Raw genomic sequence first — 15,090 nt, 5'->3', positions numbered from 1 at the left:
ATTTGAGAAACAAATCTAATAATATTTATATTTGCAAGTTTCAAATGATAGTTGCTTTTGTAACTTAACCTTTATGAGTGTTATTTATATATTACACTATTAAAAAAGCAACTGAAAGACCACTGAAAATCAATTCTATATAAATAATGACAAAGCGTATTTAGCCAAGCCTGATCTTAACTTTTTCCTCATAAACCATTTTTTTAAAAATCAAATAAAGAATTAATTTATCTGATATTTCCCCAAAATGCAAAAGGTCGAAATGCTCTTTTTTACAACACTGATAATTGCACCTAAATTTTGAATGTATTTTTTTTTATATAAAATTCCAAAAATAATAATTATTATTGGTTTTTATTAGGTGGTCATCCTCATCAATGGAAAGCTGTGGCAGATTTTTGCATATCATCTTTGAAACAATTTGTAACTAAACTTCAGGAATATTCAGTGGTTGCAGCAGCAGCAAAAGAATCAAAACTAAATTACAGTAAAGGTATGTTTTTTATTACATGCTAGATTTCAAAAAAGCTGAATTTGTTTTGATATACAAAAATCGTATATTCTGTTGTAAGTAAGAGAGTTCTCTATAAATATAGAGGTACATGCAATATGCATACTCTAAGACTGTTATTAGTTTGTAGAATTAATCTCGATAATGAAGACAAATACAAATTTAAATGGAAATACTTATTTCTTCCTTGATATCTCATTGACCTTGGTCTTTTATTTGAAAATTTATAAACTTTTTTGTGAGTTAAGAGTATAATTTTCCTTATAAATATATCAAATTTTATTTTCTTGTATAATTTAATCATTGTAAATAAATTTTTAAGATAAATAATTACATTATAATATTTTTTAAATAATTATATAATAAATACATTTTTTTATTCCCTTAAAAATCTATATATCTCTAGCAGATAAAAATTTTATCATAAAATGTATGCTACTTTTTTTTATAATATTATCCTAATTGAATTTTTTTATTTCATAATAATTATATAAGAATTTTCAAATAAAAACTTTAAGTGGCTTTTTTTTTTTTTTTTTTTTTTTTTGTAAAATATAAACAATGTTTATATACCAAATATACTCATTTTCTTTTTATTATTATTAAAGGAAAAAAATAAGGAAGAGTTTATAAATCCTTTAATAAACGTTTTAAATTGATATGAAATGTGCATTTGTTGTTAAAAAAAAAAGTTTTGAACAAAACTAAAATTTAAATTATAGAAACAACTGAATTGCATAATATGCAAAAATAAAAATGTTAAGTTTAGCTGTTATTGCAAGATAAGAAATCTGGAGTAGCCAATTCATTAAATAAATCTAAGCCATCATTTGTTTGAAAAACTACAGTGTAGGCCTACTAGAAAGTTAAGGTCAGCTAGGTTAAGGTTAGTCAAAATTAGCCAGAAAGTTAAATGTAAGTCCATTCATAATAGTTCATAGATCTTGGTAACAATTTTAAATTACAAATGTAGTTATCTAGAACAATCAACCAAGATATGATTGGGGTACTAAAGAATATCAGCAGCTTATATCATTAAAAACTAGAACCTCAAGTTTGGTTGATGTTGTAACAAGCAGAAGGATGATGTTGACATACATTGTATGATTCGAGTAGGAAATGAGCAGACACTCCTTGATATCTCTGAGGGTATTTTTTCTTCATATATAAATTCAAGTTTAGTTTCTAAAGTGATAGAATGTTTAATTTCTAGAGAACCTAAAATTCATTAACTATCTATTATATAAAATTTTTAATGTAAACATTACATATTATTTGCTTTACGATTGGTAAATAGTGAGTCACCTTGCCTGTGAAATTTGAGCTTTGTTTTGCCAGTATTATTTGAAATAGCAAAAATTATTGTTATAGTAAGTAATTTATATGGTACTTGACAGTGAAATGATGACAAAAAAAAGTGAAATTTGAGCTTTGTTTTGCCAGTATTATTTGAAATAGCAAAAATTATTGTTATAGTAAGTAATTTATATGGTACTTGACAGTGAAATGATGACAAAAAAAAAGAAAATAAAGTTTCAACTAACAGCTATTGAATTCAAAACAATTATTGTTAATTCTACTTTTAGACATCATTTGTGGCAACGCTAACAAATAGCCTTTAAATTTATCTTTTTCGAGTAATGGAAATTTTTCATCTCGCAACTGCAATCACCTGAATACTTAAGCAATACACATGTTAATTTTGTATTTTTTTTAAAAATATGTATTAGTGAGGTGTCCAGCAATATCAGATGAAAAAATTAGAAGAACGATTGAGCGAGAATCTGACCATTTGAAAAGAATAGCTGATCGTGAACCGACCAAAATGTGAAAATTTGATTCGATATTTAGATATTGGAGATATAAGCTGATAATGTTTTCATTGTGGACTTTGAATTTTGAATTGGAAGTAGACAAATCAGAAAATGTATGTTCTAAATCATGAAAAGATTAAACTTTTAGCATTAAACAAATGGTCCGTGTAGTTTAAAAATTGTTGACTGGAATTGATGAACATGGTATACAGTATTGGACAACATTGAGGTTGGGAAGAAAAAGTGACCAAGGGGCAAAGCCCTGTAGTCATCTATGAAATACTTTAGAAAGAAATTTGTATGCAACAGACATTCTGTATTCAAGATTATTGTTTTTATTTGAGCACGTTAGACTTCTATGTGGAATCACAATGATCTGATGCTTATGAGTACTCTTATGTTGGTACAATAAGTGCTAATTTCATGTCAATTGGGCAGGGTCTGTTAAAATTAATCTCTAGATTTTAAGCCCATAAAACATTTTTAGAATGCTAGATGAAAATGTATTGCGAGGTCTGTACTCCTCTTGAGATCTTACTGTAATTAGAATAGTTTTTCAAGAATAGTAACTCAGATTTTTTTTAATTTTATGTTTCTACTGTATGCTTGGTATATAGCCTTATTTGGTTCTTGTGCCCTAAAAATCAAAGAAATCATTCAATCAGTTCTGACCTCATAATTAATGTGACACATTATATATTGCAATAAGCTCTGCATTTACAATCAATTTACATTTCATACATTTTTTTATAACTTTAGTGATTTTTTTATTCAATTAATTATACTTATTTTACTCCTTGGTGTTTGTTTGACACAATTCATTATTCAATGAAGTTCAGTTTTTTCTCTCTCTCTCTCTTTTTCTTCCTAAACATGTGTTATGCCTGCATTTAACAAACCTTAAGTCAATAGACTTTGGGTTTGAGTGACAAAATGGTCAATGTTTTCGATCTTTTTCATCCTTATGATGACCTGCAGAACTTTTTCACTTTTTAAAAACATAAAAGTTTTTCTTTTCCGTACAAATAAAGCATACATTAAATATTTCACATATATGGTATAATTTGAAGTCTAATATCATACATTAAATATTATTAGTAACACAATACACAATTTAATAAGTTTTCTTTAAACATTATTTTAAAAATTTTTAATCCATTACATTGAGTATTTATTAGTACTGTATAACTGCATGGGATGATCACACTTCATATTGAAGATATTTTTAGAAGATATATATCATATATTTATCCATCTAATTATCATCTTTTTCATATAAGGCTAAATTTCTAAAACAAAGAACATTGTCTTCTAATTTTTTGGTAATATATTATAAATTTCATCTGATTTTTATTAAAATCAATTTATAACTTTTTAAATTATCCTTGTTTTTTATGATTTTTGCAGAATTTTTGGAATTTGGTATATTTACATATAGATTCCTTTTACATAAGCTCCCAATATTTTAATTTCAAGGTTTATATTTTAAATAGTTTTACACTGACTTATATTTATTATTTTTTAACAAATAGCTTAACATTTTTTTTCTATTTTTTTAATTAATAGTTTATACTTAGTTTAGTTTATTAATAAATTTATTTAGTTTTATATTTGTATTGAATTTTTCTACTTGGAGTAAATAATTTTTAGAGAAGGATAATCTTGTTTAAATTATGATATTGATCATTTGTACTTTCTTAATTGTTGGATTGATAATCTTATAAATAACAAGAATTATAAAAACCAGCTGAGTGATCTGGTTGGTATTCCTTATAATATTGTTGAATTGGTTCTAATTTAAAAAATGTAATTCTTTCCAAAAAACAAAATTAAAGTAAGTGTTGCCTTGATTTTACATTAAAGTAATTGCACGAAAGACAGTGTGTATGTGTGTGTGTATATATATATATATATATATATATATATATATATATATATATATATATATATATACATACATAATTTATGATACTTCACTAGACAGAGTGTCCTAAGAAAGAGGTACATTTATTTTCCTAAATATTGCAATTAGATATATACTTCCAAGTATAAAGATTCATTAAATAAGATTAGAAATTTTACTAAATTTGACTTTTGTTGTGGTTTATGATAAAAAATTAAATTTTTATTTGATCTCCATTGAGTAAAAAAAAAAAATAACCATAAAAATGTAAATTAGTAAAATGTTTCTCTAACATATTCATAACATACACAAATTATCATGCCTCTGCCGGCAAAATTTTTAGAGTTTAGTTGTTTTTAAATTTAGAGAGGCTTATCACAGACTTATATCTGGCATTCATATTAAAAAAGCAAATTTATTCAATATATCAAAAATGACACACTCTAATATTTGCCTTTTAGTATGTCATTCAATTGCCATAACTTGAAAAAATTAGCTAATCATGTGTACTGTTTTATCATTTTGATTGGTTGATAGTTGCATTGCCAATTTTATAAAGAATGGAAGAGAAACTTGAGCAATTGATCATTTAAGATATCTCGGAGAAGTAGTATGATAATGAATATTAAAATAAAATTATTTGTTGACGGTTGTAGGCATTACACTTAGCTTTCATAAAAGAAATGTGTTTGAATAAAAAAAAATCTTTTAAAATGCTGATTAGTTATGCTGGCTAGGTTGCTGAAGAATGCATACATTGTTGTGTATTGACTTTTATTTATGGCATTTTTTATATTCTTCTTTAGCACACTTCTTGTAATATGAAGCAAATCTTTATCGATGTATTAAAAAAACCTTTCTTGATATCACAAATGATGAACTGGATCGTATGCATGCAAATATTGTTAAGGGAATGCAACTTTGTATATTTACATGTATTGAAGGTGCTTATTTTAAACAGTTTTGTAAATGCATTAAGAATTAATGCATTAATTTTTTAAGGAAATTAACTGGAGATAATAAATGCCATAATTTGCAATTGTAATTTTTTGTGCACAATGAAAGACTCGATACTCATTCAGACATCCACATGAGATATGTAAAAAATTATCTAAATCAATAAATTTGGTATTTTAATATATCAGCAAATTTTACAGATAGAAGTGTGAAACTTTATGTATTTATAGATGAGAGGAAAAGAAACATTTTTCTAATTGGCACTTTTTCTCTCTGAGAGTCAAAAAAAAAAAAAAAAATGTAATTTTTATATATTGCAACTATAAATTTAACTAAACACTACAAAAATTAGTGTTTTTATGCATTTATATATCTAATTTAAGGAAATAAATGTTTGTTCTACTTTCCATTTTCAATACAAAACCAAAATAAATAAATGAAAGATATAAACACATTTTGAATAACTGATAAATTTTCTGAGTATTGTAATTATTTGCCTTTAATAGTAATTTAATTGTGTAATAGTAATTTAATTAATTAATTTTTAACCCTCAATGTAAGAAAAATAAAAATTTGAGTGAAATAGACATAATATTGAATGAAATAAATTAATTCATTAATTTTTACATTATAGGTGTTTCATTTCTACTAGAGGAGCAAAGATCTTTCCTTGAGCCCCCAAAAGAATTGCCTACATTTTCAGAAACTGTAAATGTAGTTTATTTATTTATTTTAATAATAATTTATTTATTTTATTTTATTTTTACTTAAAAAATTTGTCTGCTAATTTCATTAAAGGTAATTGCATCTCTACGTGGCTGGCCATCTATTGCTTATTTTTTAGATGAACTGCCAAGTACTAAAATAAGAAAATTATTTGCATCTTCTCAACCGTTAATATGGATGATTGATGGTATGTTCTATTTTTTTATTTTAATTCTTTAAAGTTTTATGAATGGTTTATTTAATTATCTTTTCTGAATTTTTATAGCTCTTGGTTATTTAGTATCTGCTGCATACAGTGAAGATAAATTTGGAGTAATTCAGCAGACATTACCTATTATTATACGTCTCTTGCTGGATATTAAAATGGTATGTTATGAAGCATTTTTAACATTATTATATAGCAATAAAATATTTTTAAATGTAAATTATTTCACTACTAAGGCTATAAAAAAGAAGGGGACATAGTACTTTATAATAAATAAAGCAATAATCATAATGTTATTTAGTATAGGATAGATTTGCTAAATAACATCAATCCCTGGAAAAACCATTCTATTATAATCATAGCTGTATTATGAAGGATGCTGCGAAGGAATCGAATTAATGTTTTAAGAGATTTTGTTTGATTTTGTCAGATTAAAAGCTGTCACTTAATTTTGCTATTTACTATATTTCAATTAATTTTACTTTTTTCTGTTGATTTTCTTGAACATCCAATGCTGAAATCAGGCTAGTTCTAATAGTTCTTATTCAGAATAGAACTAAGCATAATTTTCCACTGCAAATACTGTATTTATTATTATTATGTTCTTTGCATATTGAATTTTTGTTACTTAAAAATAGGTTGTGTGTTTTTTTTTTCTTCTGTGTTCTTAACCTCTTGAATGTAACTCATTAAAATATCTAGATTTTTTTATTTCTTGCTATATAAGCAAATCAAATGATAAAAAAAATGTTTCATTTTTAACATTATTTCAGTTTAATTAAAATAAAAATGAAATTTTAGGCAACAAATTAAAAATGTAAATGTAAAAGAAATATATTATTTTTAGGCGGAAGAAAAATTACCTATTGACTTAGTTGGCTTTAGAACCCATGTGAAAGACCCATATGGCCGCTATGATCATATACATCAACGTATTTCTCTGAAGACGTCAGTAAATGCTGCTTTGTGTAGAATAGCTGATACCTTCAAAAATGATATCAAGTAAGTTTTATCATATTTATAACAACTTACATTGAATTTCATGTCAGAAGTGCAAGATAAGGCTCAAATGTCACTATATGGCAAATTTTTTCTTGCTGCTTATAATTCTCTTATAACAACAAATATTCATGATTCAACACAAAATTTAATTTCTGTTTGTAATGTTTTATAAAATATGTTACAACTATTGTTAAAGCTTTCAAAATAGTTGCAAAAGTCAACATTTTATCAGAATATTAGTAATTTGCACTTTTCACCTAAAATTAACAATTTCAGAGTTAATCTTTATGTTAAATTGCAAGTTCTCCCAATTTTAATGAACATTCAACTTCGTATAGTGTTTAGTTGACACGTTGTTTTATTCTATCAATAAAAATTTGAGGTTCACTAGGTTTTTTTTTTTTTTTTTTTTTTTTTAAATAAGGAAAATAGATTTTTTATTTGAAAGATGAATAACTTTCTTCTTAATATTACTTTTAAAGAATGACGTTGATGTGCAGTGGGTTTTCAGATTTATTGAATCCAAAGGTTCTTAATCTTTAGATATTACTATTGCGGGGAAAAAAGTGGCATTATGAATACAGTTATCTAATAAATCTGGATGTGCCATTTTCATTAGAATAGAATTGGGGATTGCAATACCGGGATACCGAATACCGGTATTTTGAGCCATTTGTACAATTTTGTAATACCGGTATTCACAAGTTTAAATACCGGTTTTTCGGTATTTACTAGAAATTTTTGAAATTGTCTCCACTATATGTTCAGGCATCGCAAACATAGCAAAATAGTATATGTTTTTGTTTTTAATGTCTCCCTAACGGGCGAAATTAATTAGCTAATTAATAGCTTAATTAATTGCTTAAATCTAAATTAGCGAAACATGGATTATCTCTGAAAAAAAATATTGTATCCATAACGACTGATGGAGCAACAATTATGAAAAAAGTTAGAAAGTTGATGGGTGCAAATCAGCAGTTGTGCCATACACATGGAATTCAATTAGGAGTAATAGATGTATTATACCAAAAAAAATAAAGAACAGAAGAATCCAAATACTGTGGATATAGAAACTTCGGATTCCAACTTAGAAGAGAGTAAGTGTGATAGTGATATTGACAATGAAGATAATGACAATGTAATTGTGGAAGAAGATATTGCTAATGAGGATGAAATCTTTTCCCATCAAGAATTGCTTCCTATAATTTATAAAGTTCGAAAAATTGTTAAGATATTTAAACGTTCCCCTATAAAGAAGGATATATTACTAAAATATATACTAACTGAAAATAAAACAGAATATATGTTAATATTAGATTCTAAAACACGTTGGAACAGTTTACTCCTATACTCTGTTTCATCCTAACTTGACAGTATTGTAAAAGGTAGAAAATGTGACGCTCCGCATTGGGAAAGAGTTCCCCATCATTTCCGACTTTAAAATAGTTAAAATGCGCAGAAATTTATCAAATAACATCATAAATTACAGAAATCCTTTTTTTATCAATATGTATTTAAAATTATTCTCAAGTTAGAAGTGCTTATATGTTAAATATTTTGTAAATAAAGCTAATGAATAAAACTAAAAGATTGACATAATGAATTCCACTTTGGCTAGAACCGGTCTTCAAGGACAAATATTTGGCGCGCTTTTCTTTTACGTCTCCGCCAACTCAACTTCATTCAGTTCGCAACCATTATCATCTTTCGTACTTTTTTATTCTCGCTTTTTTAGCAGCTGATATTTTTGATACTATTAATCGCATTAGTAGTTATTAGTTTTGTTTGGTGAATATTTATTCGATTCGTCATTTCTATTCACTTCTAAAATGTTTGAAAAAGAGAAAGTGTTTTCACCGACTACGCTGTGCACACCTTCAAGACGAGTGAAACCAACAAGAAGGGCAACATGTAAAAACATATTAAATGTTTATTCTCGACTCCGAGGAAACCCTTAAGATTCTATCAATTAAATCGTTGATAAAGTTTCGCATCTTACAGATGTTTCGCAATGAACAGTTTTGCTTTTAAAAAAAGAAATAAAGGCATCCTTTAAGTACCCTGGAAAGAAGCGACCAGGCTCAGTAGATAAACATTCAGATCTTGTAAAATATGATGATTTTACATTATTCTGTATTTGACGAAAAATTCATGCATTTTTTTTGCAGAAATGAGATCCCAACATTAGATAAAGTTTTAAAAGATGTGAACGATGATACAGATATCTTTTCAAAAAACATTAGAAGAACTACGCTTTACAGAATATTGAAAGATATTGTTTTCTTTTGAGAAACGGTGAAACGAAATGAAATAACTTAAATGATTTATTAAAATAATGTCTCAATAATATTGAAAAAATAATGAAAATAAGGAAACAATTAATTCTCCGATAAAGTGATAATATGATAAAGTAAATATATATTTACTATTTGGCGAAAAATTTGTGAGATAAAGTTTCGCCAGCGATCTGCATTTCTAGTAACTTTGTACTTTAAAGTAACCCTGTTCCCCTGACGACGACTGCGATTCGGCATGCCTAGAATATACACCACTGCCAAGTTAGGGTGAAACAGAGTATAATGATAGAACGATTTTTGAAACTGAGAAATCCAATCCAAAAAGCAATAATCGACTTAAACTTGTAAACTATTTTTTCAGATAGTGAAATCGACTTAATATCCAGAACTATATCAGCTCTACTTCCAATAAACTGACTATTGAGGCATCATGTCGGAGAGATTCTAATTTATTAACAGCTAATGCAACAATAAATTTCATGTTGCAGTCACTGAAAGAACAGCACACATCACTATCTGAATAATTATATATTACATTGAAAAATCGCACAGAAGAAAGGTATATCGAAATAGAAAATGTCTTATGGTATTGACATAATTATAATGATTTTAAAAATGTAAAAGAAAAGAAAATAACCAATTCAAATCTCATTAAGTTTAGAGTAAATTTTCTTAAAATGTTTTACCCACAAACCTATCCACATACAGAAGAATTCGGTTCAATTATCGAAGATTATGATGTCATTACTGTCGATAGTGAAAAGGAATTGTCTCTTGAACAAAAATTAGAATTAGCGATAAATAAAAAAAATTTCAACGAGCCAAAATATAATACAGAAATCAGCTATATCCAAAACCATCCGACGATAAATCGATTTATTTGAAGATGAGGGATTTAGAGGTAAATACTTGAAAAAAATATATCGCACATTGCTAACAGTACCACCAGCTAGCATAGATGCCGAAAGAGCGTTTTCGACAGCTGGTAATTTTTACACAAAATTACTTTTCAGGCTTAATGACAGTACAATTGATGCATTATGTTTTTTAAGATCATATTTCAAAAATTTGTAATAGTACCACAGACTGAATAGTGATATTTACACTTTTTTGTAATTTAAATAAATAAGATGTTCCTTTACTTTTTTGTGATTATATACTGTTATAATTTATAAGTTACAAATTATTTTTTGTGATATTTACACTCTCTGTCAAATAAAACAAACAACTGGCATATAAAACAAAGAAACACCAGTGTTTTCCTTCTTTTTCTAAAATTTCTATTACCGGTATTAAAACCGGTATCCCGGTATTAAGATTTAAAAAATACCGGTATTGAAATTTTGGTCCGGTATTGCAATCTCTAAATAGAATATATGAGGTTTAATTTAATAGTATGAAGAATAACAATAACAGAATTTATAAAAATAAATGAAAGAAGTAAATTAAGTTTTAAGTGATATAAATTACATTGCAGAACATTTTTATATAGGTAATTCAGGTTCACAAGAATCATGCTGGTGTGGTGGGGTATTTAAATGTGGAAAAGTTAGTTGCCTTCTTTTGTATTTAAATGCCTGGCATGATAGGATTACATTTCCTTGACAGCTTCATTGTTATATTTTTCCAATTTAAAGAATGAGAATTTGTAGATATTAGCTTTTGTTGTCCTTTTCTAATTATTCATTTAGATTTATTTCATCATTGCAACCCTTTAAGGGCTCACCTTCCAGTTTACTCTCCCCTTCAGCTTGCTCCTCTTCAATTCTTTTTGATTGATATGCAAAGGATCAAGCATAGGGGCCATTTCTTGAGCTTGGCATTAAGGGCAGTTACTGTCCCTGAAGATATTCTCATTCTTCCATGGCAAGCGATGAAGCTGTTGCTGCTCTGTTTACTTCTCATGGACAGCAAATACGTCCATGTGTAATGACTCATTAGACAGGTGGTGTACAGTGATCTCTGATGTATGAATTGCCCAGTAGCTAGCCACATGAGTGCAAGGGATCAAGTTAAGAGGGTATTTCTTGGGCTTGCTATTAAGGGTGATCACTGTCCTTGAAGGTGACCTAGGCAGGGGATGCAAGAGCTGCTGATTGCTATCCCTTGTTGGGCAGTATTATTGGTCCAGAATACTATTCAATATTGCATGACCCAAAAATTTTGCTCCTATCAGTGGATTCTGTTCCAAAAATAATTTTGATACATTTTATATTATAAAAAGGCAATCTTCTAATGAATCATTTCAAAATGTTTCACTTTTCTTTGTTGGAAAAAGTTTTTCAGGATAGTTTGGTAAAGTCACATCAGTTCAGAAGCTTCTTTCTACTAACCTGCTAATTGAAATTGTCTTGAATGAGCCCCAATAGATATCAAAATGAATAACTTGTATTTCCATATCTGTCACAGCACATTCTACTCTAAACTTCTCAAAATGAATTTGTTGAAAATTGTTATATAGACCAATTGATGAAATTAAAAAGGATTTGGAAAATTAAAAAGTGACCAATGTATATCATATCACAATATGGCAAGATGGAAAATGCTTTGACACTAAACAATAATCACATTTAATTTGCCACAACTATTAAGAGTGTATTAAAACTTTGTACATGTGCTGTGCTTAGGTATCAGACCTTATATTCCTAATCTCCTATGCTGCTTAAAGTGGCAATTTGGCTATTCTAAAGTTTTCTGCCATGGACTTGTATTTATTGAGTGGAAGTGATCACGGAAACTCTGAAAGTATTGTACAAGAAAAAATGCATGAACTGTAAAAGCTCCCATACTTTTTTTCATGATCATGCCCTTTCATGGAAATTTGAAAAGAAAATTGTGATCTAAGGGGTGTTGTCTATTGAAACTAAGCAGAAAATCAAAGTTCGTCTACCAACTAGAAAATTGGTATATGTAGCAGCAGCTATAAAAACCAAAGGTATCCAACTCATTCCCATAATGTTAGGTTCTGATTTTTGACCATTTAAAAAATCTGACACACCTTCTGAAATCCACAAATCAGCTGAATTGCTTATAAACACATCTTCACCCAATACAGGTACAGAAAATGTATTTCCCCCTTCATGTTTTAAAATGTGAAGTTGCTTTTACTTTACAAACCCTTTTGGACAGAACAAAATTTAATAATAAAAACATATCCAAGTTTCATAACACTTTGCCTTGACAAATTTCCGATGCTGCTGCAAAGAAGAACAACAAAACTTCCGATATAAAAATAGCAAAAAGGAAAACAAATACTGAAAGTGACAACAAATCTACCTCTTTGGTTTTTGCTAATTTTGTTGTTCCTATATTAGAAAACATCCCCAATATTACAATCTAAAGATGAATTGTATATGATTATTTCAAGTGCATTGGAGGATGTACTGGAGTACTATAAGTAAAAAGCTAGAAGACACGGTAATACAGATGTACTCTTCTGCCTCCCCCCCCTTTTAGGGATGGAATGAAGACCAAAATTGAAATACACAATTCTGACAAAGTATAAAAGCAAATAGTATTAACTTCATTTCTTTCTAATCTTTTTTTTTTTTCCCCTTAAGAATAATGGTATTCTTAATTATGAATGGTTTTCCTACAAGTTATTCCTAATTCTTGCAGGGGCATTAATCCTTCTTATTCTGCAATTTTATTAAGAATTTATCACTGTTTCATTCTTTATGCAACATTTAACTTTGAAATTTTAAATTATATTTGAAATAATGTGGTAGTTTTTACCATCAGCACCCATTTTAATGATATGTGCGAGCTAGTTCCAGCTCGTGCCCCATTATAACCCAGTCAAACAACCATCATTGTACATGCAACAGCATTTTTAATCCTTGATCATTTTATGTACAATAGATTATCAACTTAAACCTGCAAATGATCTTACAGCATTCAGAACATTTAATTTAATATATAATATATTTCTTTAATACTATTTTCAGAGTGAATTATTACTCTACCAGCATTTACTATGGTTTCATTTTAATAATGTTAATTTATTTCCCTTATAACCTCTTTGTAAGTCATTTAATGTATTTTGTATCTTAATTTTTAGTGGAATTTATTTGCCTGAGGAGTATCTCAGATATTTTCAGCGTTATCTGAACAGGAGGAATACATAGCTGTACAATGTAAAATTAGTTTATAAAAATTGTGATAATGTGACTGTAACTATTTTGTTTTATTTTACTAGCAATAAAAAATTTTCATGTAATTTTAATATTTTTGAAATGTGTATCTTGACTGAAGTGGATTTTCAGATAAATATTGAAATTAAATTACATTTCTGTTTGTTAGCATTAAGACTTATTCTTATTTTGTTCTTATACTTTATTTTGAAGAAAATTCTAATAAGATTGATTTAGGAAGGGGGACATAAGAAATATGAATTTTTTTACAATCATTACTCTCATTCTGTAGTTACGAGTCTTTCAGAAATTAATAATTGATTATTATAAATTAATTTAATTTTCTTGTAACAATATTGCATAATATCAGCTAAAGTAATTATACAAACTATGTATTTTAAAGTACTGTCTTTCATACTTGCAAGTTTAGAGGTATGAGACGTGGGAGGATAGAACCTGGAACCTTTTGGTTAGCAGTCCAGTAACTAACCGATTTTACCAAAACAGCTGTTTGGGTAGAAGCACTGTTACTGGCTTATATGCAATTCACCACAGTACTCTCCCTCCAGTGAGTCGAAGGGCAGACGAACGATAAGAATGTTGAGTGGTGATGTATTTTTAGTAGCTGTTGTCTTAATGGGCCTGTACCCAGTTTGAATAGCGCCAAGCGTTATGGCGAGTGTGTGTGGGTGCTGATGTGTCACATGAGTCTGACGACTTTAGTTGCAGGTAGATGGCACCACAACAGCTGTACGAAGGTTGAAGGTTCATTGTCCGAGGTCACCAATTTAGAGGTATGAGACGCGGGAGGATAGAATCTGGGACCTTTTGGTTAGCAGTCCAGTAATTAACCGATTTTACCAAAACAGCTGTCCGGGTAGAAACGCTGTTACTGGCTTATATGCAATTCACCACAAAAGAAATATCTTTTGGATCCAAACAATTTACTTCATACCATGACTCTTAGTATATAGGTTAATAATACGCAAATGAGAAAATGTTTCTGCTTATAACTCAATTTCCTTATGTTCAACTTAATTTCTCATATAGAATTCATGTGTAAATTACAATCAATGAATTTCAAAAGATGTATGAAGGGAGAATTTTTACTAGAATACAAATTTTTATACATATTTAAATAAACTGTCTACAATCTCCAATCCTTATGAACTTGAGTGAACATATCTGCAGAAAGTTTAGCATCCTTAGTTAAGTCCCACATGAACATGCATACATGATATAGAAAAATATCAGAATCAATACCAAATATAGGCATGAAGGAATAATTAGTAATCTGTCTTAAAACCTTTTTTTTTATGTGTGTGTATGTATCTAATGATCAGGAATTGAAAATGAATCGGTATAAAATATTAGAAAAACTTTAGTCATCACATACAAAGGAGTATTGCAAGGATATAAATATACTTTGCTTCTTCAGAGGTATGGTTTCAAAAAGTCAGCCTAGATAATTTTGATCTCCTCCCCCCCCCGTAAAAGAATAAAAATTACTTTATGTTAGAAGTGGCTTTGTTTTTTAATGCT

The 15,090-nt window shown here is 28.1% G+C and overlaps 1 protein-coding gene across 1 annotated transcript in view; it reads left to right on the top strand.

The window, feature by feature from the left end:
* LOC129969643 (nucleoporin NDC1-like) overlaps positions 1-13,640 on the top strand; it is a 36,174-nt gene extending 22,534 nt beyond the window's left edge. Inside the window, exons 11-16 of the mRNA XM_056084298.1 lie at positions 362-493; positions 5,820-5,893; positions 5,984-6,098; positions 6,177-6,277; positions 6,964-7,118; positions 13,476-13,640. Coding sequence (XP_055940273.1) covers positions 362-493; positions 5,820-5,893; positions 5,984-6,098; positions 6,177-6,277; positions 6,964-7,118; positions 13,476-13,542 — 644 coding nt within the window. The 3' untranslated portion in view covers positions 13,543-13,640. The remainder of the gene's footprint in view (positions 1-361; positions 494-5,819; positions 5,894-5,983; positions 6,099-6,176; positions 6,278-6,963; positions 7,119-13,475) is intronic.
* The last annotated feature ends 1,450 nt before the right edge of the window (positions 13,641-15,090 follow it).

Source organism: Argiope bruennichi, chromosome 1 (genome assembly GCF_947563725.1).
Source record: "Argiope bruennichi chromosome 1, qqArgBrue1.1, whole genome shotgun sequence".
Taxonomy (NCBI): Eukaryota; Metazoa; Arthropoda; class Arachnida; order Araneae; family Araneidae; genus Argiope; species Argiope bruennichi.
This window is presented reverse-complemented; position numbering and strand designations above follow the sequence as displayed.